This window comes from Cimex lectularius, unplaced genomic scaffold (genome assembly GCF_000648675.2).
Source record: "Cimex lectularius strain Harlan isolate CLEC.00 unplaced genomic scaffold, Clec_2.1 scaffold40, whole genome shotgun sequence".
In the NCBI taxonomy this organism is placed as follows: domain Eukaryota; kingdom Metazoa; phylum Arthropoda; class Insecta; order Hemiptera; family Cimicidae; genus Cimex; species Cimex lectularius.
The window spans coordinates 1201318-1226192 of NW_019392652.1; the positions used below are offsets into that span (position 1 = coordinate 1201318).

A 24875-nucleotide genomic window follows, 5' to 3' on the forward strand; every position below is an offset into this window, starting at 1 on the left:
ACGATCCGTGCCCTAGAGACAGAGAGCCAGTGAATGATCCGACGTTCTGCGAACCTGAAGTTCGTTCATTCTCGTAACACGTTCTCGCCCCCGTTTTAGGTTACTTCGTCCGTCAGACAAGGCAGGTTCTCCGAAAGCCTCCTCCTAAAAGGAATCAGGTAGGCCGATCCTATGATAACACCGGCCCTTACACATCGTGGTGAGGTCCTTTCGGGACCCGGAAGGGCCGAAACGACGCAAGGCCGTCCCTTACAACGTATTTTAGCCCCCGTTTACGCCCATTCCTTTATTTTTAACTTTTGGGGTCGTTTAAAAATATAATGGGCATAAAAAAAATCGGTTAAGGATACAATTCTTTGTACAATAAGTGGGGTTTTCTAATTTCATAAGTTGCATTCCCCATCAGCACAACATTGCAAAACCTCATGTATTCTTTAAAATCATAACACCTTTCATAATTAATTTGATTTAATTAATATTCAACTGAGTGGGCTAAATATTTTCAACAATTTCTTAAGCTTTTTTTTAATTTTGACCCCACTAAATATTAATCTAGTAAAATTTAATCGTAGCATATTTTTAAATATTAAAGACAGGGGATATGTTTTACGCTAAAAAAATCTATCACATTTCTCTCTATTCTGATTCGTATCCCGTAAAAAAACCATAAACATATTTTTTGAATTTACATGTGTACATTGCTTTAAGCATTGGTCTGACACGCTTTGCCTAAAATGAACAAATGTAAAAATTTCTTGTGCAATCCAGCACGTTGATTATTTTTATCATGATTACATTTCATAAAAAAAGCCTGAACTCTATTGTTCAACTGTCATCTGGAATGATAAAACTTTTTTGTTAAAAAAAAATTCATTGTTTCAAGTTTAAGGTTTGATATGCCAGTTGATCTACGCTTAGTCAACACTTGATTACGTGTAATACATATAATAAAAAATGAAGCAAATGGTATACAACTTGAATTTAAAAAGAAAGTGTTGTAACATTGTTTCAGTTTTTTAAAAATTTGCAAGCAAATAAAGAACATTGTTTCAACCTAGAGGTTCTAAATTGTTGCAGTTTTCTATTCCGCACTAAGTCAATCTTTGTGATTATGTACAATACTAATCCATGATTTTTTATTAGGTCTTATTTAACCAAAGTAATGATTTAATTTTTTTAAAATTTATTTCTTTATTTTCAACTGTACTTCAAATGTACAACAAACAAAACTATTGAAAATGTTATTATATTGTATGAATATGCACACAAGGTTGTTCGCATATACACAAGTGTTTTGAGAAGTATGGACAGTCTGTAAGTTATGATTTTAGTATCGGGAGTAGAGTAGATGGTAGGATGCCCTTGAGCTTCCACAGAAGCCCTGGGTGCCATACCCTATCAAATGCCTGAGGGATGGCCAGGAAGAAATCAGGGCAGTATTGACTCAGCCCGAGGGCAGGAGCAGTGCTTTAAATTGATTTGTTTGTAAATCATGGATGAGATGAAAAATTAATGTCACGAGCGGGACTGGAACCCACAACCTCTGGCTGGCTCTAACCCTGGTGATTCAACCACTTGAGGTCTTGTAAGTTCAGTCCCTAAGGACACCAAGACCTCATCACAACCTAGAACTTATTAAAGTTTATCCCTAATTCATATCTTTAGCAGTCATAATTGACCATATTAATTATTATTGATTAATTATTCTTTTTATCTAAGGTCTTCGTTAAGATGAAAAAGTTAATGTCACGAGCGAGATACGAACGCATGACCTTCAGCTATATCATAAAGAATAACTAATTAAAATTATTAATATGGTCAATTATGACCGCTAAACATATATGGATTAATATTATAATTAAAGAACTAATCGTTTCACTAACAGCTCCCCGTGTCCACTTCATAAGTTACTGTGACTCGAATCCTGATTACACGACATTTGAAAAATGGCAAAAAGAGGGAAAATATTGTAGGTTGAGAGTTGGTGTCCTGGGGGGGGGGGGAGAAGTCACGATAGCTCAAGATCAAGTGGTTATAGCACTGGGTATAGAGCGGAGGTCGTGGGTTCGACTGCCACTCATGACAATAATTTTTCATCTCAACCACAATTTACATATAAATTATAAATCAATTTAAATTGTATATAATAAAAATCAAGCATTTAGAAGCAAACTTAGGACAGTCATTCAACCTTCAGATTGAAAATGTGGCGATTGTGTATTCCACACTAGGTCAGTACTTTTTTATCTCTGAAGAAAAAAAAATCCATGCAATCAGTACATTATAAATTTAACTTACCTCGTTTTATTATAAGATTTCCTGGAGTCTGTGGGATGATGAGGCTATAGTTTGGTTATTTCTGATTATCTTCGTCTGCCCTCCAATCAGACACTTCGGCATTTCACCATCTTCAGTGGGTTCAGACTAAATCAACCACCACCAAAGGTGCTGAAAAATATATTGTCAACATACTCCCCTCATTTGTCAGACGTTATAAAATTGACACGACTTCACTTAAATTCAACAGAAGGTTGTGAAATGCTGAAATGCATCTGTCAGACAAATTCAGCGAAGATAGGCCAAGGTAGATACCATGCCCTCATAGGGTTTAGAACTTGTTTGTATAACATTTTTATTTTTACAATAAGGTTGGAGCCGCATCCTATGAACCAGTAGTTTATACCTTCAACATATTTCTGCCTTTCCCCCACCCCCGTTTTCTTAACGTCTCAGCTTGGAAACTAAGGTTATGCACACATGTTTAGCTTCGCTGTGTGGTATAATAAATAGCTCCATCAATAGTGAGCAGTTTACAATGTTTTGTATATAAAATTTATATTTACAGATTTATACCGATTTAGCCAGATTCTCCTTTTTTTTGCCCATTTATTTATCATGTTACACGACTTTATAAGGATTTTGGATGTATGGCATTTTACACAATTGGTGTTGACATGCCAAAATGTGTCTGAATGACCAAAGCAGCGAAGATAGGCGTACCAAAGTAAAGACAACTAAATTGCAGTTTCATTACCCAACAGATCCATTAAAAATCTCTTGATATAAATGTTTGAAGGACAACTAAACAAAGAACAATGTTCCAACCTATACTATCAAATTAGGCCAATTAATGTGTCATCACTGACTGTATCTAACAAAAATAAATAGTGCAGCTATAAAACATTGAAAGAAAATAATGTTTTTAGCCCTGGCTTCAATATTTCTGCATTTGGGAGACACAAATTTTCACATTCACCACATTAAAAACAATAAAAATCTAGTAGTATCTCTAGTAAATAATAGAACTATATAATGTTAATTTGGACAAAATATGTTGTAACATTGATTTCAACATTTCAAACCAATAAATGACTTTGTTTTATTCTGAATAATACAATATTGAGCCCATTTGATTTTAGTAGGTCAGCACATTACATTATATGTTTCAAAGAAAGTAGTGTTGCAACATTGGTTTGTAACATTTCAGCATTCGGAAGCACACAATGGACATTGTTTCAATAGTACAAAATTGAACTGGTTGTTTGATACTAAGTCGTCTCTTGAATAATAAAAATCAAAATAGTATCACTGCTTAGTTAACTTACAGATTAAATAAATGGTAGCATTCTAATATCAATGGCAATATTTCAGAATTACATTTTGTCAATCTTTAAATGTTCAGTGCCATAAAATAGAAACTAGGCCAATACTGGATTTATAGGAAAAGACCGAAGTCAAATTGGCCTGCAAGTAGTTTAAGTCACAGCCTAGTTCCAATTCTTTGAATTTTCATTTGTCAAAGGCAAACTATATGCATGGATGGTTGTTAGTAATATTCGTTTAATAAAATTGGGATTTATTCGTTTAAACTTTTATAATTATTCATTATTATTTTATTCAATTGAGCAATCTGTGCTCCTGAAAAAGGGGGACAAAATAAATTTTAAAAGGTAAACTTTACAATCATCCTTACAGTTGAGCTACATGGTTTAAGTGCTCTATACAATTCTATATTAAAAATCAGGCATAAGCCCAATTTCCCTTGAAAATCCATTGTTTCAACCATAAGATTCAATAATGTGCCTATCTGCCAGCTGGAATTCTCTTTTTGCCCGTGTATTGTTGATGTTTTGAATTGTTAAATAATCAAAACATTCCAAATTCAATGGATTACCTTTACAATTATCTGGAGAAAGAGAGAGAGAGAGAGAGAGAGAGAGAGAGAGAGAGAGAGAGAGAGAGAGAGAGAGAGAGAGAAAACATTTCATAAATTAATCAAGCTTTTAAGGGTTTGAAAGAAAAATAATCTTACTCCTTGGTTAGATTATTTCAAAGAAAGTAGATAAGCTTTTAACCTTGAGTTTAAAATGAAAGTGGCCTTTCTGAAATTGGTTTTAATTTTGAGCAACATTTAGCTGCAAATATGCGTTGAACATTGCATATTATTTAAAAATATTAAAATTTGTAAAATATTATGCCCCAATAACTTTCAGTTTAGATAGAAAACATCTTTTGCCCAATTAACTTTTAATTAATAATTAATTTTGCCAGAATAGAACAAAACAAGATAATATTATGATTAGTATTGTTTTTCTACATAAGAAAAATAGTAAATACTGACTAAAAAATACAGTAAAATAATTTATAATTAACAAAAATAAACCAGGTATTGTTTGTCATAGTTATTGATATAACAACTCTTGGACGAATCTTTCATGATAAGTTCATTATGATGACCAACTTTACGATTTAGATTTGAGTCTAAGAGTCGATCCATAACAACTTAAAGCAAGGTGGTGAAAATTGTCACAATTTGTTTCTCAAAATAGGGTTAGCAGGGAATGCCTGTATTATTCTACAGAAAAATAATTTAATAGATTCTGTCATATATTACAATACCCATAAAACTAATTCAGGTTTTGAAGCTTACTGAAAACAATATGTACATGCATACATCAATCTATGCACATCAAAGCAAACAAGAACAACTTATTAGGGCCTAAAATAAAAATTTATAAAAAAAGAAATTAAATTCCACAGTTAGAAGTAGATGGTGAAGAATCAGCGATGCTTTCTCAAAGAACTTCGTTATAGGAAGCTACTTTGACTGGTTTTTCCACTGCTGAAAATTTTGTTGAAGAAGGCCGATTGGTTGAGTTAACTAGCAATGCTGTTGATGCTTCTTTCCATAATTGAATAATATTCTACAATTTAATCTTACAACTTTTGAGCTAATCGAAAAATTCCTCTAAATTTTTCTATTGTTCATTCTTGTTTTTCTTTCATTTTATCCTCTTTTGTGGTCGAGTTTATGAGTTCATTAGTGAGTTCTCTTCAAAAAATTAAATGTAGAGCAACTAAGCAATTGCTCTAAGACCTACATGAAAGCCTATCATCAGACCCTGTAGAGAAGGGAAGAAAATGCCTTACATATTTTATGTAGTTTAGCCAAAATTGTATAGAAAGTCAGAATAAATAAAATCAAAACTCCTTAGGGACGCACCTTCTTAGACCTTACCAAAAAGTATGACCTAGGAAAGACCCTCTGGGCATATGGAATAGAAGCATGGTAAGACCTAACTTGTTCCGGGGCTTAGTTAAGGATTTTCAATGTATTACGTTTTTCTCGGGACAATTCCTATTTAACCCTCTTTTAAATGACCTTTTGAAACCAACTAGTATAAGTGGGTCATAGATGGTAACTATGCTTACCATAGTATAGGTTACCATAGGTATTTATATACTAAAATATAAAACATTGACTTTTTAAAAAGAATCCTTAATAAATTAAAATGTTAAAGATATCTTAATTATTTGGGGAGCTTAGTAGCTGAGTAGTTGGGGTATTCAATTCATATTTGTTACATCAGTGGTTCTGGATTCCGTTGCTACCAACGGATAGTTGAGTGTTGTGCCCTTGCATTATTTTACCTTTGATTTTTGTAAAATGTGAACATCTCTTATGTTTGTAAACAAAATAAACTGACATTTTGTTGTGTCAGTATCGATGCTTCAGTGAAAAATTGTACACTAAATTCAGATAGACGACATTAATTTTCTTCTCGATTATCACACTCTTTATTTGGCCAATTATAATAATTATTTTTAATTTGTTTATGCAATTTTACATAATCAATTGATTTTAATGACATCTTAATTACCTTGTTAAACTAAAATTTGGTACAATTAGTTTTTTCTAATTACTAGTAATTGTTGAGTTATTTAAAATTTTAAATGTGTAGACCAAAGCAGAGCGATGTACACGTGCTGTAAGCAAAACCTAATTATTTTCCTGATTGTGCTTTCCTTCTTTCTAGCGTTTACAATTCAAGAGTCACCTGGGACCGCAAGAGTATGAAGTTACCAATAATTTGTACTGCAGTTTATTGTTTATTTAGTGAGAGACATTCTTTGTGCAATAAACTTATGATAAAACTCTAATTAGAATCAGTGATAAAAAAAAGTGTTTTATTTTTAGTTTATAATTTTTGTGTTTTAAGTTATTGTGGTTACATCAAGAAATATTTAAGACAATCGGCAATAAGGTGATTTTTATGAACCTGTGGACTGAAAGTAACTAAAATTTTTGAGGTTGAGTTGTTATAAACCTGTCGCCAAATATGTATTCATTTGCGTCACCATATAACAATCCCAGACAATTTTTAAGAAGTGAAGACGACCTGAAAAGACCTAAAGTAGGGTGGAAAAAACCTGATCCTGGGGACTGACAAATGCTTATACCAGCCAAGCCGGATAGATGAGAGCGTTTTTAGCAAAAGTACATCTGCACAAGGACAAAGACTGTTATGCACTTATATCGTTTTAGTTCTTTTATAAAATAATGGGCCAGGAAAGATATTTCCCGGAATTTTAATTTTTTTTTTCCCGGTGACGCACTGTGACTGGTGTTCTTGTGGCAGGCTATAGTTTCCTTGGTAAAAGTTCTTTGCAAGTGTATAAGAGACTATTTGAAGATGATTGCTTCTCCTAGTGTTAAGAAATTTACAATTCAAACAAGCTCTCGTGAAAAATCATTTTTTGACAGCATTCACGATCAGAATGCCAATGCTGACAGGGAGCCACTACGAGGTAAAAAAAAAAAAAAAACACTTAGTATTACTTATTTTTCTATTTCGCTTAATAATGAGATTTTAGATAACTTTAAGAATGTATGAAGTGTTGTGCACATTGGAGAATGTAGGTAAACTCAAAATATATGAAAGCAATTTTTTTCTGCTTATTTATTTAAAGTGATTTTTGTACTAGCTAAACCATATTGTTTTTTGATGACTGCATAAAATTTTTACTCTGTGCGCATATCTGCATCTTGCTAACAATGCATATATTCGATTATCCAGCACTTTTGCCTTGCAATTAAACAGCCCCTTCTTCAATGAAAGAAAGGTGAAAAAATATAAATTGTGTGTGTATTTAAGATTGTAAACATTTTAAAGAAATGTAATTAATAAAAAATTAATTAGATTTGTTTTCTCATTTGCTAAAAAATTTTGAATATTGATAAAGCTATTCACCTTTTTTCCGCTTATAAATAAATATATAACTTCAATCAGCCTTAATTTCAAGTGAGACTATTTACAGATAATAGAGCCCTTCCTTGTTTGCAGCACTTTTACTTTAGTAATAATCAGTATGAAGGACGATATTAATGATACCCTCTCCCCTAGGGTAAAATTTTGCTTTAGCCTAGGAGTCAATGGTTATTTTTGAATTGATCTCTTCTAGACAAGTATACTTGGATCATAGATCATTTATATTAGATAAATTCCTGTTTAAATTTGTTTATGCGATTTCAAGAAGAAAAATGATGTAATTTCTCCTCCCCAGTAATCTAAGAACCCCCCTCACTTCTAGATGCTTTTCACATTTTAAAGCAATGATAACCATTAATATTTCATGAAGAATGGCAGTAGGTAAACTTTTATTTATAGCATGCTCAATAGAAAAACTACTTAAATAAATTTTATACTTTGTTCGATCTAGTTTGGTTAAGTAAATGTAAATTTATTTTTTATTTTTTGTAATTGACAGATGGAAAATCTCAACAAAATGGCAATATTCGACAAGATGTGTGCACTGATTATATCAATTATGGAACGGAAGATAAGATGGTTTGCATTTTATTACATATGTATATTATTCTAGTCAGTATACAAAAATGTATTATATATTTATTTCCAGGAAATCCAAGGTTTCGTGAAAGATAAAGCAAGGACAGTTTTGATCTGGGTATTTATATTTTTAACTCTCGGTTTGCTAAGGCTTGTTTTTCACTGGTGGCCTCAGTGGATGCTTTACGCCACCCATAGACCATGCTCATTGGACAAAGCTGAAAAAGTTCTAGTCATTGTGAGTTAAAAAGGAAACAAATTTGTTTTGTTTTTTATTTACTTATGGTTCTACCATTTTAGGAACGCTACCAAGATCAGCATAAATGTTATTATGTGGAGGACGTTGCATCAATAAATTTGGAATCTGTGAGGTAATTACGCATGAAAAAATTATTCCAGTATCAAATTTATTAACATTATTTTTTCTATATATTTTATTTTCTTTCTTTATTTATATATATATATTTTTTTTAGAAATGAGATCAACCAAGATGACAACAATATTTGGGACCACAATCTTTTAACAGAGATAGACAAATTTGATAAGTTAACAGTACATATTTCAAGAGGGAGGTTTAAAGGTAAGCTTTTTTCACTAGTCTGTTGAATATTTAGAAAAGGAACATTCAATTCATGGCTAAAAACCCTATAAATTCAATTTTTCAGAAATTGATACCTTGAAACTTTTCACGTGTAAGAAAATGATATATTTTTGGGACCCTGATGATGGCATTTTTTACCAAGTCCGAGGATTAGATTGGGATGTCAGTTTATCGGTTCTACACCAGCAAAAAGGACTGTCCGCCACTGAACAGTACATTCGGTATGATGGTTTTTTTAATTTTTTTTTTTCTCTTGAAAAAAGGATGTGATTATGAACAATAACTGTCAAATTTTTTCAAGCCTTGCATTTGATCAATATTCTTTTTTATGTAAGCTAAACTGACACAATTAACCTTAATTTACTAATGTTGTTGTTTAAAATATATTATTTAAGTTATCATATTTTTTTAGTACAATTTTAAAAGAGTAAATTTAAAATCCTCTACACTAGGTTTTAGACTTAACACATTTCATGACCTATTTATTAAATGATTATTTTAAATTTCAATTACACTTCTCAAATTAAGGAAATGTCTCTATGAAAGCAAAAATAAATTTGAAGGTGTGCAAAGTGGATAATTGGAAGTTTACCTAATTTTATAAAATTAAAAGTTAAAAAGTGATTTATTGTTCTATTTACATAGCATAAGTTAATTAATTTTTCACTTTCATCCCTGCAAATTTGATAAATACGTCCCAAGCAGATCATTTCAATGTACAGTGCATCAAAGTTGTTTGCTCGGGGCAGATGAGCCAATTCAAACTAGTACTGTAAAACCTGATAAACTGATACATTTTTATCGTAGTAAAAAGGTGAGTTCTGAGTAAACAGACTTTTGTGCGTTTGAGGCATACAAAGAAAAATCTGCCTGGGATTGATTGCATGGACAATGTTTCAGTTTTTGTACAGTAAGTTGCTAAAATTTTTTTTCTTTTCCAACAAATCAAACTGGAGAGGAGAAATGGTTTTGGTCATGTTATGTAACATTCGGTTAGATTTTTAATAATTTCAGCTCTCAAGCCTTTCTGCCCAATACCCCAAATCTCCCAGTGAGGTTACCTGAAGGACCTGTGGTCTTCTCTTGCGTGCTAGTGAACACTTGACGTGCATTAAAAATATATCAGCCAGGAGCTTTGGTTCAAAAATTAAAATGAAAGTCAAAATGGCTTATAAAATGGAATCGTAATCTTATTCTTCAACTCAGATATGACAGTTCATGCAGGCAGGCAGGCATATGATCATACGATCAGTTTTCATATCAGTACCTATGCTAAGAACTTGAAATTAAAACAATCTAATTTTTCCTTCATCGTCCTGTTTCAGGAGGGTTGTTTTTGGAGCCAATGAAATTATTGTGCCAATGACAAGTGTCACTAACTTGTTCTTCCTGGAAGTACTAAACCCGTTCTACATTTTTCAATTATTTTCCTTCACGCTTTGGGCTGTTGATGACTACATCTTTTATGCATCTGCAATTTTCATATTGTCATGCATAAGTGTGGGATTCGCTGTTAAGCAAACACGAAAGGTAAATATAATTAAAATTTATTTTCAATCTCTACCTAATAATAATATAAAATTAATCAAATAAACCTTTATAAATTAAATCAATTTGTGGAAAAGAAAATCATAAAATATTTTACAAGCTTACAGACAATTAATTTTTGAATTTATACATATGTACATATGTCTTCTTAGAACACATTTGGTTTACTAATAACAACGAAAATACTTAGGTCTTTAATTAATTATTTCATTTCGTATGACAAAACATTTCAGTTTCTTTGAGAGAAAAAATAAAAAAAAACTTAGAACGGTTAGATTTTGATCTGTACATCATTTATATTTTCATTGGTGACTAATGTCGAATCCCGGTAGCTGTCTACATAGAGGACTGATAATAACTTGATGAGTCAACAAATGCGATCATCACCTTTAAAAAAAACTTACCATCTTGCATGATGTAAATCGTGATAACAAAACTCAAACCCAACATAAAATAAATCATTTAAAATAATAGTACATATCATACTTTATATCATGTAAGTAGTAAGTAGTAGTAATAAAAAAAAACTTCTAAATTTAACCTATTGTAATGTTGATTAAATTTTCTGGGAAATATTTAGCGATTTAATAGAAGGATAAGTGGATTAAAAATAGTCTTTTGTACATATTCCAAATTGAATGATTTTATTTCAAAAAGTTCCAATTGAACCTTTGAGAGGTAGCACAGGATCCAAAGTTACCCAAGTAAATTTTTTTCCAATTATTTATATTTCTGAAGGTTTATTGTTAACAAATATATTGGAAACGAATTTTACACATAAACAAATATTTTCTTTACTAATAACAATAATTTCATTAATGAATTTGGAAAAAATCCACTGTAAATTCAAAAAATTAACAGTAGATTAATAGAATTTTTTTGATAAAAAAGTATATAACCAATATTCTTTTGGCATTGCTTAACCAAACTCCCCAATGGACATGTCAAATAATAAGACTTCCCTTATGACCAGACAATTTTACCATTTTGTTCAAATTTCAAAGCTGACAAACTAAAGAATAATTGTTTTTGTTTTGAGAATCAGTTAATTTTTTTTTTTTCAAAAATAAAGTAAATATGTAAAAAGTGAAAAAGGTTTTTAAGTTAATTTTTTTCAATCGTACAATTTATGTAATGATAGTCCAATCCAAGGGAGGGAGGTTATGTTACGTTTTATAGAAATATTAGGAAATTTCAAATAAAGGCACAACATCTAGCCTCGATTATCTTGGATTTACGAGGTAACAGTAATCCAATTTAATAAATTTTTAGACTTTCCTCTAATGTACATTAACTGTTTTTCAGAACCAAAAGAACCTCTCTAGCAGGGTCCATTCAAGGGATGTCGTTAATGTTTTACGTGAAGGGATGGAAACCGAGTCAGTCGTCATATCTACAGAGCAGCTTGTGCCAGGGGATGTCATAGTACTCCCACCTCACGGCTGCATCATGCATTGCGATGCGGTTCTCCTCACTGGAAACTGCATCGTAAATGAAAGCATGCTGACAGGTCAGGCATATAATTTGTGTTCAACTTAAACCTTACTTAAACATTTTTATTTTAACAGGGGAAAGTGTACCTGTTACAAAAACTCCACTGCCGAACAACTCGAACACGGAATATGATGAGAAAGAGCATGCACGTCACACTCTGTTCTGTGGAACACAAGTGATTCAGACAAGATATTACGGCAATGAAAAGGTTTTGGCAGTAGTAGTTAGAACGGGATTTTCAACAGCGAAGGGGAAATTAGTCAGATCCATTTTGCACCCTCCGCCAGTCGATTTTAAGTTTGAGAGAGATTCATACAAGTTTGTTCAACTTTTGGCTTGCGTTGCAGCTATCGGTGTTTTATATACAGTTGTCACAATGGTAATAATTACATATAAACTTGAGTTAGTTCAAAATTAATTATTGGTATTTTTTTTCTCTTGCAGGCCATTCGTCGAAATCCTTGGAGTGAAATAATACTGAAAGCACTAGATTTGATAACGATCGTTGTTCCTCCAGCTTTACCAGCTGCTATGACTGTCGGAAGGATGTATGCCCAAGCAAGGTTGGAAAAAGCGAATATTTTTTGTATTAGTCCTAGAACAATAAATGTTGCTGGTTCAATAAATTGTGTCTGTTTTGACAAGGTAGGAAAAATTTATAACAATTATTATTAATCTTTTTTTTTTTTTTTAGTAATCTGATTAAATGGTTTGCTATTTTACAGACAGGAACTTTGACCGAGGATGGGTTGGACATGTGGTGTGTAGCACCAGTGCACAACTCAAAGTTTCACCTTCCTGTTAAAAATATCAAAAGCCTCCCGCCAGATCATTTGTTGAGGTCAATGGTGACATGCCATTCCATAACAATTATCGAAGGCAATCTAGCTGGAGATCCATTAGATATTAAGGTAGATTTTTCTTTAGAGTTAGGATTTTAAGATTTGATTAAATAATTCCTTTCAATATTTTAGGTATTTGAAAGTACTGGTTGGACATTAGAAGAACCAGAAATTAACGATGCTGCTAAATTTGATCTTATATCTCCAACTGTGGTAAAACCAGGCCCTGAAAATGTGGTGCCGGAATCCCCAGATGAGGTCAGATTTTAAGACATGTTTTATTATTTTGTTTAACACTAGCTTTATAACCCAGCATTGCCCAAGAAGATAATAAAACATCTTATTTCTCTTTTTTTATAAATCCCGACACACTTTATTTGTTATATGCCCATTTTATAGTCTCTAAACCTGCCCGACACTAATAAAAACAAAGTGTGAAAGTTTCATCAAAATCGGTTCAGTAGTTTGAGTTAGTTCGTTTTTATGATTATCACACATACGAACATACACTTTTATATATATATAGATTTAAGTATTGATAGAAGTTTAGTGTCGATACAAGGAGTTAAAAAATTAGTCGTTAGGAAATTAAGGCCTTACATTTTAAAACAAATTATTAAAACCACTGATGTATCACATAAGTCGTGTGAATGGGATGTTCTACCCTGCCTAGTGCTCCAAAACCCAGAACAAAGGCAACCCTTAAAAGCCAAATAAGATCTCTTGGTAATGTTTTAAGAGCGACTGATCAACTTGAACTGAAACTTGAATGTGATTTGAAGGTTCTTACAATTAGGTTGCATTGAAATGGTTTTAAAAAGCTTGAAGCCCAGTTTACATGAGTCTCATCGTCTGAAACTGACAAATGAAATTGTAGGTTTTATCAAATTGGAATGAAATCCATAATTGGATCGAAAGTTTGAATCGAGGGGGTACAATTTCTGAAAAATGGTCTCATATGCTTTTATAGGTTCATTGATACATTTTTCAAGCTTTTTTTATTTGTATAGTGTAATAAAATCATAATTACAAGTCATCTTTTGTTTTATTTTTAGAAGGAATCCTATGGGCATGAGGTTCATGACAAATCTCACAAATTATTCTGATATGAGAATTGTCCTCTTTTTAATAGCTATTCTATAATCTTGATTTGGCTGTGGAGATGTCGATGATTCTTTTCCTCTGGGATTCTGTAATTGCAATTACAGTTGACAAAAAAAGGGCTCCCTCCATGTTTGAGTATATACATTCAAACAAATAATAAATCATAAAGAAACAAATAAATATAGGCTTTGCAGTAAAGATCCCCTAAGTTTAGGTTAATAAAACCTGATGTGAAGAAGGAAGGGAAAGTGCTAACATGTAAATGGCTGATGAAATGAATGTTTTTTTTTTGGCCTATCTTATGTGAACACTAACAAACAATAAACAAATGACAATTTTTTCTTCTTTTTTTTGATACCAGGGACTGGAGGAGTTCCCTCCTGAGCACTGCAGCTGTACAGCTTATTGTACTTTATCCCTGGCTCCATATTTTGGGGTAGGGCTCACAACACAAATGTGAACTTGAGCCCCCGTTGTACTGGTGTTCTTCCATCGAAGAAACTCATTTTTGGAGGGGGTTGGGACCAAATTCAGGGTCGCTGAGATCCGATCCCGCCCCTTCTATTGATGAGTGCTGTGTCAATTTCTTTCAATTGCGGCCACCTTAGGCGTCAGAAAAAGTCCAGAGGCGACAGTGGGGATCGAACCTCTACAGATCTACTAGCCGAGAGTCTGACGCCTTAACCACTCGGCTACCGCGCCCCCCCCCCAAACCTGCCTTAAGAAATAACATAGCAAGTTAATAAATAACAGCAAGTTTAAAGGTGGCCATTCACGAATGCTCCTAGTAGTCCAAACGGAGTGACGCCATTCCAAAAACCACGTCAATGGCAAAACTGAACTGGCATGCCTGGCTGTGCCATATTCGACTGGTCCAAACTTCATCGTGCCACTCCAAATATCGCGTTCGTGAATGGGAAAACCTGGTGTGAACAGGTGGAATATTGGAGCGCTGGCTTGGTCGTGAATGGGAAAACCCGCCTTTTTTTGGCGCAGTCCCCGTCTTTCTGACACAGAGCAAACATCTCCGTCCTACATTCTCAAAAAGTCAAAAACGTTTATTCTTTATTGGCAATGACACCCAATCGAGATTTTATTGTTGAGGTGATTGAATTGTATGAAAATTTATCATGTTTATGGAAAGTGGTGGACAATGATTACCACGATAGAAATAAAAGAAATTCGATCCTCAACCAGTTGGTCGACATTTTCAAAAAAAGGATACAAATGCAACGAGAGATGTGATATTGATAACCCTTAACAATGATCAGAAATCGTAGTAGAGAACTTAAGTTCTTTGTAGTTCATCCCTGTAGCGAGAAATTGTAATGTGGTTGCCTACCTTTCATGTAGTGATGATTTCTCTCTTGACTGTCTTTTGTTTTCTAATCAAGGGGTAACAAGCTGGAGTAAATAAATAAGACGTTAAATTTTTTTTTTTTTAATCCACGACATTCGGCTAAATACGCCACTGCTCTAACCACTTGAGCTATCGTGGCTTCGATAGTTCAATCCACTCAGACACCAACTCCCCTTCTCAACCTACAACCTTTCGAATTTTCTCCCTTTTTGCATTTTTTGGTGTCAGGTTCCAAGTCCCGCTCGTGGCACTAGCTTCTTCATTTCAACCAAAACCTTATAAAAAAGATTAATTCATTGAAAGAAGTAATTTGGTCAATATTACACTAAATGTAATGAATAAATAAGACATTACATCCATTCTTAAATAGTTCCTCCAATCAGCGGATTCAAGGGAAAGATCTTTCATCAAATTGATGTGGGTATTACGGCTTCTGTTCAGGAGCCACTTCTTACACCATTTCCTCTTCGGCTTTTTGCTTTGCTATATAAACAAACAGCAGCGTAGCACAATAGATTGTCATCCATTTTGAGAAGGTAATTCACTAGATGACGTTCGGAGCGACTGGCTGTGGAGCGGTCGTGAATGCCCCCTCAAATTTCAGGCATTTCAAATGGAGCTGTACGGCTTGGCGCGGTTCCATTTGGAGCGATCGTGAATGGCCACCTTAAGTGTGTAAAACCCGTCTGGAAAGCTTTATTCACTATTTTATCATCAAATGAATCATTGAAATGGTATGTGATCTACTTTAACAATCCTGACACCATAAAGCATTGCCTTATGTCTGGGAAATAAACTCTATTTTTTTAAAAATATTTTCATTCTAGTATTATGTACTAAAAAAAGTGTGGTGTTTAGTGACTGTTAGTTAATGATTATTTGGAGATCGTGAAATGCAGTCTGGTGTGACATAGGTTTAGAAAAACATTTTTTTTATCGTGATAACATTTCAATCTTAAACAAGGGGATCAAGTGTCGTGGCCCTTAACACTCTCAACACAACACACAATAATGACACATGTACACAGAAAATAAACACTTGGAGGGAGCCCTGAAGATGATCTCAATAAAGATTGAAACATTGGCACGATAAAGAAAATGTTTTTTTCTAAACCTACGTCCCACCAGATTGCATTTGACGATCTCTAAATAATCAAGTACTAACAAAAGTTTCATTAAAGTGGATGACCCCGACAAAGTTTACTCCAAAAGTTATCAAATTTTTGGGGTAGGGGTGGAAATCAAATCCATGACTTGTGGGGTCTACCCCCTTCGGAACATCTTAGAAGTTTTAGAGTAAGACTATATGTGGTATTTAGTGACATACTTAATTATTACTTGGAGATCGTGAAGTCACAGAAAACAAACGCTTTGAGCCCTGAAGATGATCTCAATAAAGATTGAAACGTTTGCACGATAAAGAAAATGTTTTTCTAAACCCTCGTCACACCAGACCGCATCTCACGATCTCCAAATAATCAGTAAGGCTATACTTCACATTAGACCATTTCAGAAAAATTGTCAATATAATCCCAATCGGTCCTAATTTGGATTAGCTGTTTCACTTAATAAGTGGTCTGTAATGTCATTTGAGTTAATATGATACATAAGAGGACCTATAATCCTCATACGCTAAGATTACAAAGTATTTATCATTTTATTAATGATTTTCAGATCGACTTTGAAATTGGTATTGTGAGACAATTCACTTTCTCTTCGAGCCTTCAAAGAATGAGTGTTATTACTAGGACACTCGGTGCTAATACTTTCACCCTTTATTGTAAAGGCTCACCAGAAATGATTTTATCGCTTTGTGATCAGAGCTCAGGTAAATTCTTCTTCATTTACATAACAATGATATATCATTTATTTGAAATGTTATTTATTGATTTGGTACCAGTGCCATCAGATTTCCAAAGACAGCTTGAAATGTACACTAAGGAAGGCTACCGAGTGCTGGCTTTAGCATACAAAGATTTGCCGCCTAGGCTCAGCTATGCAAAAATGCAACGATTGTCAAGAGAAGAAGCTGAAAGCAACCTGATATTGCTTGGTTTGGTAGTCATGGAAAACAGACTAAAACCCCAAACTTCTCCAGTGTTGCACATGCTCAGAGATGCCCAAGTGCGAACAATTATGGTCACAGGTAAGGGCCAAGAGTGTTTTTATAATTATGCATATTGAAATATTTGTAGTCATAAATATATACAGTTTAACTTTCCTTAACAAAATTCTCCCCTGAGAGGACAAATTCTGGTTCCCAGCTCTTCTCAATAGTTCATCACATTAAAATCTTCCATGAAGTGGATACTCCCAGTAACAGACATGGACTCACCAAGGTTATACAAAATTGTATGGAAAAACTTAAGCAATATTGCGTGGAAAAAGCAATGGTTGTCGACGTACAGTAATTGTCGTGTAATTAAGAAAAGTGTAATGCTTATCGCTGAACCTTGAGGGTCTCCATTCTCTTGAGCAAAGTCCCTGCAGAGTATGGATCCCATTCTCCAGGGGGGAGGGAACACTGTGGTAATTTGCCTCTAAATCCGACATATCAAATGCTTTCTCGAGGTCAAAGAACACAGCCAGAACTCTTTATTTAGAAATGTATTCTGAATATCACTCTCGGGAAGGCAGTGATGATCAACTGCAGAACAATGCCTGTAGAATCTCACCTGATACTGGCTGTAAAAACCCCTTTGTCTCAAGACACCAGGTCAAATGACCATATGTCATGGACTCCAGGTGTTTACTCAGGTTGTCCGGGAGATTGGCCTGTAACTCGTGGCCAGATTCGAGTCCCTGCCCAACTTAAGAGCAGGAATGACTAGTGCCTCCAGTTGAATTCCGAGCAGGCCTCAATACAGCCGTCGAAGTCAATCTGGAGTCTGTCTCGGTTTTCCTTCTACGGAAGCTATCATAGAAGGCCGCAGAACTTGGCACAGCTGCAAAGTGCCGTGCCAATTCCCCAGTGACATCCAATGCCTTGATCATGTTCCCACATTCCGTACTACATCAACGGAATTCTCTTTGGGTCAGAGAGAGCCCTGATCCTTCGCCAGGCCTCCCCTCTAAGTGGACAGTTGATATCCTCTACATACCAGGGGTTTTTTAGAGGGATGTGCTTGTGTGCGCTGCCAACCACACCCCTCAGACTTCCCCCCACAGCCATGAAACAGCATATAAAGGTCTCCCCGCCTGGCAGACCACCAGCGCTCTGGTCCGAGTCCACCACCCCCCCCATGCATGCCACGGGAAAAGTTATCCTAGTGGTGATAACCCTAGGTGTGTACAATGAGTGTCAGTGTATGTGTTATGTTTGTGGATGCAGTTTACCCTCATACCACAGATTTTTTGTGTTTTTACTTATTTATTTATTTTTGGTCACTGTGACATTCAAATTTATTATGCTACAAATTGGTTCCCTTATCACTCTTCGTGAGAAGTTTCAAAATGATTCCTAGACTTCATTCATAATACAATATTTTACATTCATATTGAATTTTTTTAGGAGATAATATGCTGACAGCGCTAAGTGTCGCTAGAGACTGTGAAATGGTACCCCCAGGTCAGACGGTTATTATGATCCACACAACCCATCATAATCACAAGCCTATTTTGTACTTTACTCAATCGACTGGTGCTACAACACCTGATACAACAGTTAGTAATTTTATAAATGTAGTAAAAATAAACCCTGTTGTTTTGCTAATTTAATTTAATTTGTAGCATGTATTAAGTGAAATGAGTCAAATGACAGCAACAGAAAGCCTGACAAGTTTGCAGACCATTGGCTCCAATAATTTCAACCATATTCCAAACGGTACAGCAAGAAACAGCGTAGTCACTGAATTACCTTTCGATATCAAGTAAAGTTTTATTTTCTCAGTTTATTTGTAATTTTTATTTTACACTAATGGTTTATATTATCAGCATTGAAGATCAGATGGGTACAGACTACTCTTTTGCCCTCACTGGCACTACATGGAGTATTATAAGGTCTCATTATCCAGAACTTGTTGGTAAAATTATTACAAGGGGATCTGTGTTTGCAAGAATGTCACCAGATCAAAAACAACTTCTTGTCCAAGAACTTCAACAGCTTGAATATTTTGTCGGTAAGTTTTATTTTCAACTTGCATTTTGCTTTAGATTTAAATTTTCCTTTTTTTTAAACAGCAATGGTCGGTGATGGAGCAAACGATTGTGGAGCACTCAAAGCTGCTCATGCTGGCATATCACTGTCAGAAGCCGAATCGTCCGTTGCTTCTCCATTCACATCGAAAACACCGAATATCAGTTGTATTGTTGAAGTCATTAAGGAAGGAAGAGCTGCTCTCGTTACTTCGTTTGCAATTTTTAAATACATGGCTGCATACAGTTTGATGCAATTCGGCTCAGTGATTATCCTATACTCGATCGATTCTAACTTGACCGATGTGGAATATTTGTACATTGATCTATTTGTGATTACAACTTTTGCATTTGTTCTTGGAAAAGTCAAAGCGTATCAGGGTCCACTTTATCCAACACCGCCTCAGTCTTCACTTATTTCTATATCTCCAATATTCTCATTACTCGGGCAGATGATAATTGCGATTAGTATTCAGTTCATTAGCTTTTTCTGGACAACTAGTATGGACTGGTAAGTGTGTTTGATATATATTATAAATATAAACATTGTTAATCAATTTTATTTGTTTTAGGTACAACCCTCCGATCAACCATAACAATCTATTTAATAACAGCAGTGGGCAAGATTTTAACACGACTGATGAATCATTTCTGGAAGTAACAGTTGAACCTCTGGAGCCTACTGGTCTTAGTGCAGGATATGCTAATTATTCACTCTTTACTGTATCGAGCTTCCAATACATTATATTGGCACTTGTGTTCAGCAAGGGTGCACCGTATCGTAAATCGTTATTCTTGTCTCCAGTCCTCATGGGAGCTACAATAATAATTACAGCATTCTCAATATATCTTGTCACCAATCCTTTCGATTGGCTTAAAGAATTATTCGAGCTCGTACTTCCTCCTTCTGACAATTTCAAACTAATGATGCTACTGCTCGCCTTCGTTAATCTCGTTCTGGCGTTTGTTTTTGAAAGAATAAGCGACCTTTTAAGGAACAAGTGAGTTAGCTAGTGACGTATTGTAAATAGTGCCGTTTTAAATTATAATCTTTTGGGTTTTAAGGATTGAAAAGAAAAGGTTTATGCCGTATGAATTAATAAATCAAAGTTTAAAAGAAGATTATTTGTGGCCTCCAATCAGCAATGAGCCTCCCAGATTCAATGAAACTTCACCCACTTTGCCTGGTCCACCAGCCACCATCACAGTTGTAAACACACCACCGGGAAAAAAACGATTAAACAGTATTGGTAAGATATTTATTGCTTGACATTTTAAAGTATCTTCTTACTTTGATTAACAATCGATTTTTATTTATTATTGATTGTTTCATTAACATCACATGTATTAATGAGGAGCCAGGGTTCCCAACTGCAATTATAAATTAGAAAACAAATACATATCAAGCAGACAAGACAAAAAATGAGACATAGAAAAACTAGACATAAAAAACAAAAAAAAGCATGAAACTACTACACGGCATACAAAAAAGAAACATCTTTGAAAACTGGGAAATAGCACAACACATTAAACACTATAAAACTCATAAGCATACACACATTAACTACAGTTCACATAGATTGTTTAAATCCACCAAAGACACCAACAAATAACAGGCACAGACACAAAAAACAGCAAAATACCGGAACACGTCTGACAGACCAAGATGATCAGCAAAGATCAAAATACAAATAATATATGTCTATTGTAAGAAGAAGAAAAAAGCAAGTGATGCTGGGTTTTTTAATCAAAATAATTAAAATTGTAATTATAATAATGTGATTGTAATTGGAAAATTTACAAATCAAAATGTAATATGGGGTAGAGGTAGAGGAGTTGTACGACTTCTGTGTGGGATAAATTTATCCCCAGGTCAGTACGTCTGATGAAGTCAGTCAAAAATGGACCACGGGGTCTTCTTTTTCCACCCAGAGCTTAACTTCCATTTTGTTGAGAGAAGAGGGATTCATCCCATAAACAGTTTTAACAGTTTATTAAACTTGAGCATACCCAATTTTTTTTTAGAGACTGCATTTTCCATTTGTGGGTACTTGAGTAAGTTTGTTTGGTTTTAAGAAAAAACTCAAAATATAAATTAATTTTATTTTAATGCAAAACAATTTTTTCCCCATTTTCTATAACATAATGCCAACATTCTGGTAGCAGAAATATCCTTATTTGTAAAAGTCTGATAACGTAGATGAATAAGAAACCTTTGAGTTAAATTTTCAGAGCGTTTTGGTAAATTTTTCTTACCTTTCAAGTGGTTGTGTAGGGAGCAGAACAAGTAAAAATCGGAGGCTGTGTGAGGTTTGACAATGTCAGTGAAACACGACATTATGTCTTATTCATCAGGGCTGGACTATTTTTCCTTGAATGCTGTCTCAAGATGCTCTAGCAGCTGGGCACAGTATACCTCTGCTGTAAGCTTTTGATTTGTATGGTAACAGTTCCCAATAACGATGAGCTGGGTTATCGACCTGCTGGAAACATGAAGTTTTTCGGAGGATCTACAGAAGAGGTCAACACAGAGAAAAAAACTTCCTTTCAGTTTTCGCCGAGCTTTCGACAGTTGACAGTATAAAAACTGTCAAAAGCTCGGCGAAAACTGAAAGGAAGTTTTTTTTTCTCTGTGTTGACCTTTTCTGTAGATCCTCCGAAAAACTTCAAGTTCCCAATAAATTATTCCTCAAATATCTTACCAAACTGACAAAAGGATCTTACGAGGGTGCAACCCTCATTTTTTTTTTTTTTTTAAGCTCATTTTTTCTTGGCAAACGATTTGTCTGCATTTAACATTTTTGTAAATGACCCACTTCTCATCCCCAGTGATCATGTAGGAAATCTTTCCGATTATTCCTATTCAGGCATGATAACATAACATGCCATGCAGTTTTGATTGCACTTGTTCATGGGGAACCCATGAAACGAGTTTCACAATGTAACCCGGAGTTCTATTGTTTTGCGATGTACTTGAAATATGTCTGATATCTCTGGTACAGTTAATTATCCAATACCATTAATAAATTGTCGCTTTTAAGCTCGTTATTCCTTATTCAACGAGGCTGGTCTTTGATTTGTTTCTCTCCATTACAAAAACATCAAAACTATGTTCAATTGTGTTATCACCATAAATTCAGACAGCCATCTGCCACTCTATGACCAAAATATTATCCCACGAATTTTCTCTGCTGCATCATCCATATCATCCTGTTGTAATTTATTCCAGATTGACTTTTGGGATTAACTACCCCTTTCTTAACAGTTACTTTCATTAGGGCTTTTTCCATCCTAGAGTTAACAAGGCTAGCGTTAATAAAGGCCTTTGTAAGGGTGAAAGTCAAAATTTAAAAATCGAGCAAACTTGTGAGGTGCCTTTTATAATACAAGATAATTAAAATGTTTTTGAAACAAATTTATTAATTAAACAGTAAAATAATGATAATTAACATAAATTAGATTTATTTCTCCTTTTCTATAAACAATCAGAATTTTTTTTAATTTCACCAAACAAGAATTTTATCACTTACAAACTCTTTGCCAGACCACAAGGAAAAAAGGGTGGTACTCACTATTTGATTATGATTAATCCGCTGTGAACCATGATTTCTTGAGAACTATTTTTTAGGATCTAACACTTTAGTCTCTCATGCAAGAATAGGCTGGATCCCTGGCCTCTACCCTAAATGTATGAATATTTTTTTTTAAGCACTGTAGGACTAATCATGATGTACAAATCACTAAGTTGACTACTAAATAAATTGGTGTGACATATGTGCTAATCTTTTCAGGTCCAAATAGTGTGAGTGATTTGCAACTAGAGAAATTTTCGACTCCGATGAGAAGCGTCGTGAGTCTGATGAACAACAAAAATGTCGGGCAGTCGGAGGACAGCCTATCGGGTTACCAAACACCCCCAACTAGTCTCGGCTCTCCTCAGATGACAGCAAAGTCTCATGTATTGTAAATCTTTCTAATAAGACTTAATTGAAGTGGATTCCAGCTGTTCGAACCGCTTTGGGTTTTTGGAACAGCATACAATGCATTTTATTTTAGATTTAAGTCGCATATGGGAGTGAATTTCTGCAGTGTAACTTGATTTATAGGAATTTAGGTAATGTCGTTTTAATAATAAAATGTAACTTCATATCCATTCCATTAGACTTATACATATTTATTAATGTGGGTCTTCCGTCAAATTTACTTTAAACTTTTGTACTGCAATTCAATTTTAATACTTTATTAGGAAATTGTGCACATAATTTAGTCAGGGTGGGGTGTTTAGTCAGAATTTATCCATAAAAGTCAATCATTATTTTAGAAAAACAATATTCAGATTATTGATATTTAAGTATGCGATGGGCACCTAATAGAGAATGGAAAACAATTGTTAAAATAATAAAATCCAAAATTCACAATAATATTAAAGGAAACTAAATTATACAACACAAACAAAATCAAAGTAAAGAAAACCACTTTGAATTGTTATCAAATGAAATCTGTATTAAAAACCCCAAAACCAAATCTTTAAAGAAAATTAAATAAGCCAAATTTGGTTGAAGCTCACCAAGATAAAAAAACCGATTTTTTTAACAAGAACCACAAGGCAGGTCTGTTTAGAGCAAGGCTTGAAACACACCTGTCGATGTGTCCATCCCTCTCCCTTCTCCCCCACCGAGCGTCCATTGTGACACCCAAATTTGGAGCAATTATGAGGGTGACAAGAATATTCTATTTTATTAGCTTCTTGCACTTTTAATTTTACTTTCTGTAGGTGATAGTTATTATATTTTAAGAATGTTGTATTGTGATCACACAACTTACTAAAAAAATTATATTAAACCTTCCTTTATTTTTAAGATTTTAATTGTTTATAATAAGCTAATAAACTAAAGAAACTTATACATTTATTAAGAATTTTCAGTCAACTATTTTAAGTTAACACATCCAACTGGCTGGATTACTTAAAAATACAAGCATTTTCAATGCTTTTATTTGTAGTATTTTTAATCAGCACTGATCACCAACTGAAGAAGAAAAAACAGTATTATAAGACTTATTTTTTTTAATCATGAATTATTTATTTATTTAGAATTTACTAATTTCCTATTAGGCCAGTATTTCTTAACACATAATTAATTTGGTCACTACTGTTATCATTTGACATTTTGACTAAATAACAAGAAAGGAATGGAAAATGTTATACATTCCATCTTTTGACATTTCAGTAGTTAGCATTCCGAATATATTGGTTGGTTAATTTTTTTTAAAACATCATATTTAAGCATGAATTATTCCCAGGCTGTATTTTATAATTTTTTATAATTCAGAATTTATCATTTTAATGTAAAGATTTGCAAGGGTAAACTAGTTTCTGTTGAAGATTATGTATTTTATAAGATGATAATGCTATTGTATTCTTTTCTTATGATTTTAATCTCTTTTTCAAGAGTTCCTAAAACAATGAATTCTTCCTTTTGCACCAAGCAAGTACTTATTGTTTTTTAAATCTATTTTAAGTTGTTTTAAAATGTCTTTAATATTTATTTGCCTATCATATTGTGGCAGTTTTGTAGATCTAAGTTGTTGAAAATAATTGTCAATACATATTTTATAAGTATGTAAATTTATAGTATCTACTATTAAAGGAGTATATCAATTA

General features: G+C 33.8%; 1 protein-coding gene across 3 annotated transcripts; it reads left to right on the forward strand.

The window, feature by feature from the left end:
• LOC106670109 (probable cation-transporting ATPase 13A3) lies at nt 1-24674 on the forward strand. 3 transcript variants are annotated; one of them, XM_014400155.2, is made up of 22 exons: nt 1-158; nt 6318-7089; nt 8050-8129; nt 8200-8367; nt 8430-8500; nt 8604-8710; nt 8796-8952; nt 10057-10261; nt 11585-11789; nt 11848-12152; nt 12218-12418; nt 12499-12684; nt 12748-12873; nt 16754-16907; nt 16980-17225; nt 18591-18742; nt 18809-18948; nt 19013-19197; nt 19259-19724; nt 19786-20214; nt 20279-20463; nt 23005-24674. In XM_014400155.2, the coding sequence occupies exons 2-22, from the start codon at nt 6975-6977 to the stop codon at nt 23178-23180; spliced, it is 4059 nt and encodes a 1352-aa protein (XP_014255641.1). In that variant the 5' UTR covers nt 1-158; nt 6318-6974; the 3' UTR covers nt 23181-24674. The 3 variants fall into 3 exon arrangements, with proteins under 3 accessions (XP_014255641.1, XP_014255644.1, XP_014255645.1); XM_014400158.2 differs by lacking the exons at nt 1-158; nt 6318-7089; nt 8050-8129; ... (2 more) ...; nt 8604-8710; nt 8796-8952 and adding an exon at nt 9833-9959; XM_014400159.2 differs by lacking the exons at nt 1-158; nt 6318-7089; nt 8050-8129; ... (2 more) ...; nt 8604-8710; nt 8796-8952 and adding an exon at nt 9837-9955.
• Nucleotides 24675-24875: the final 201 nt, after the last annotated feature.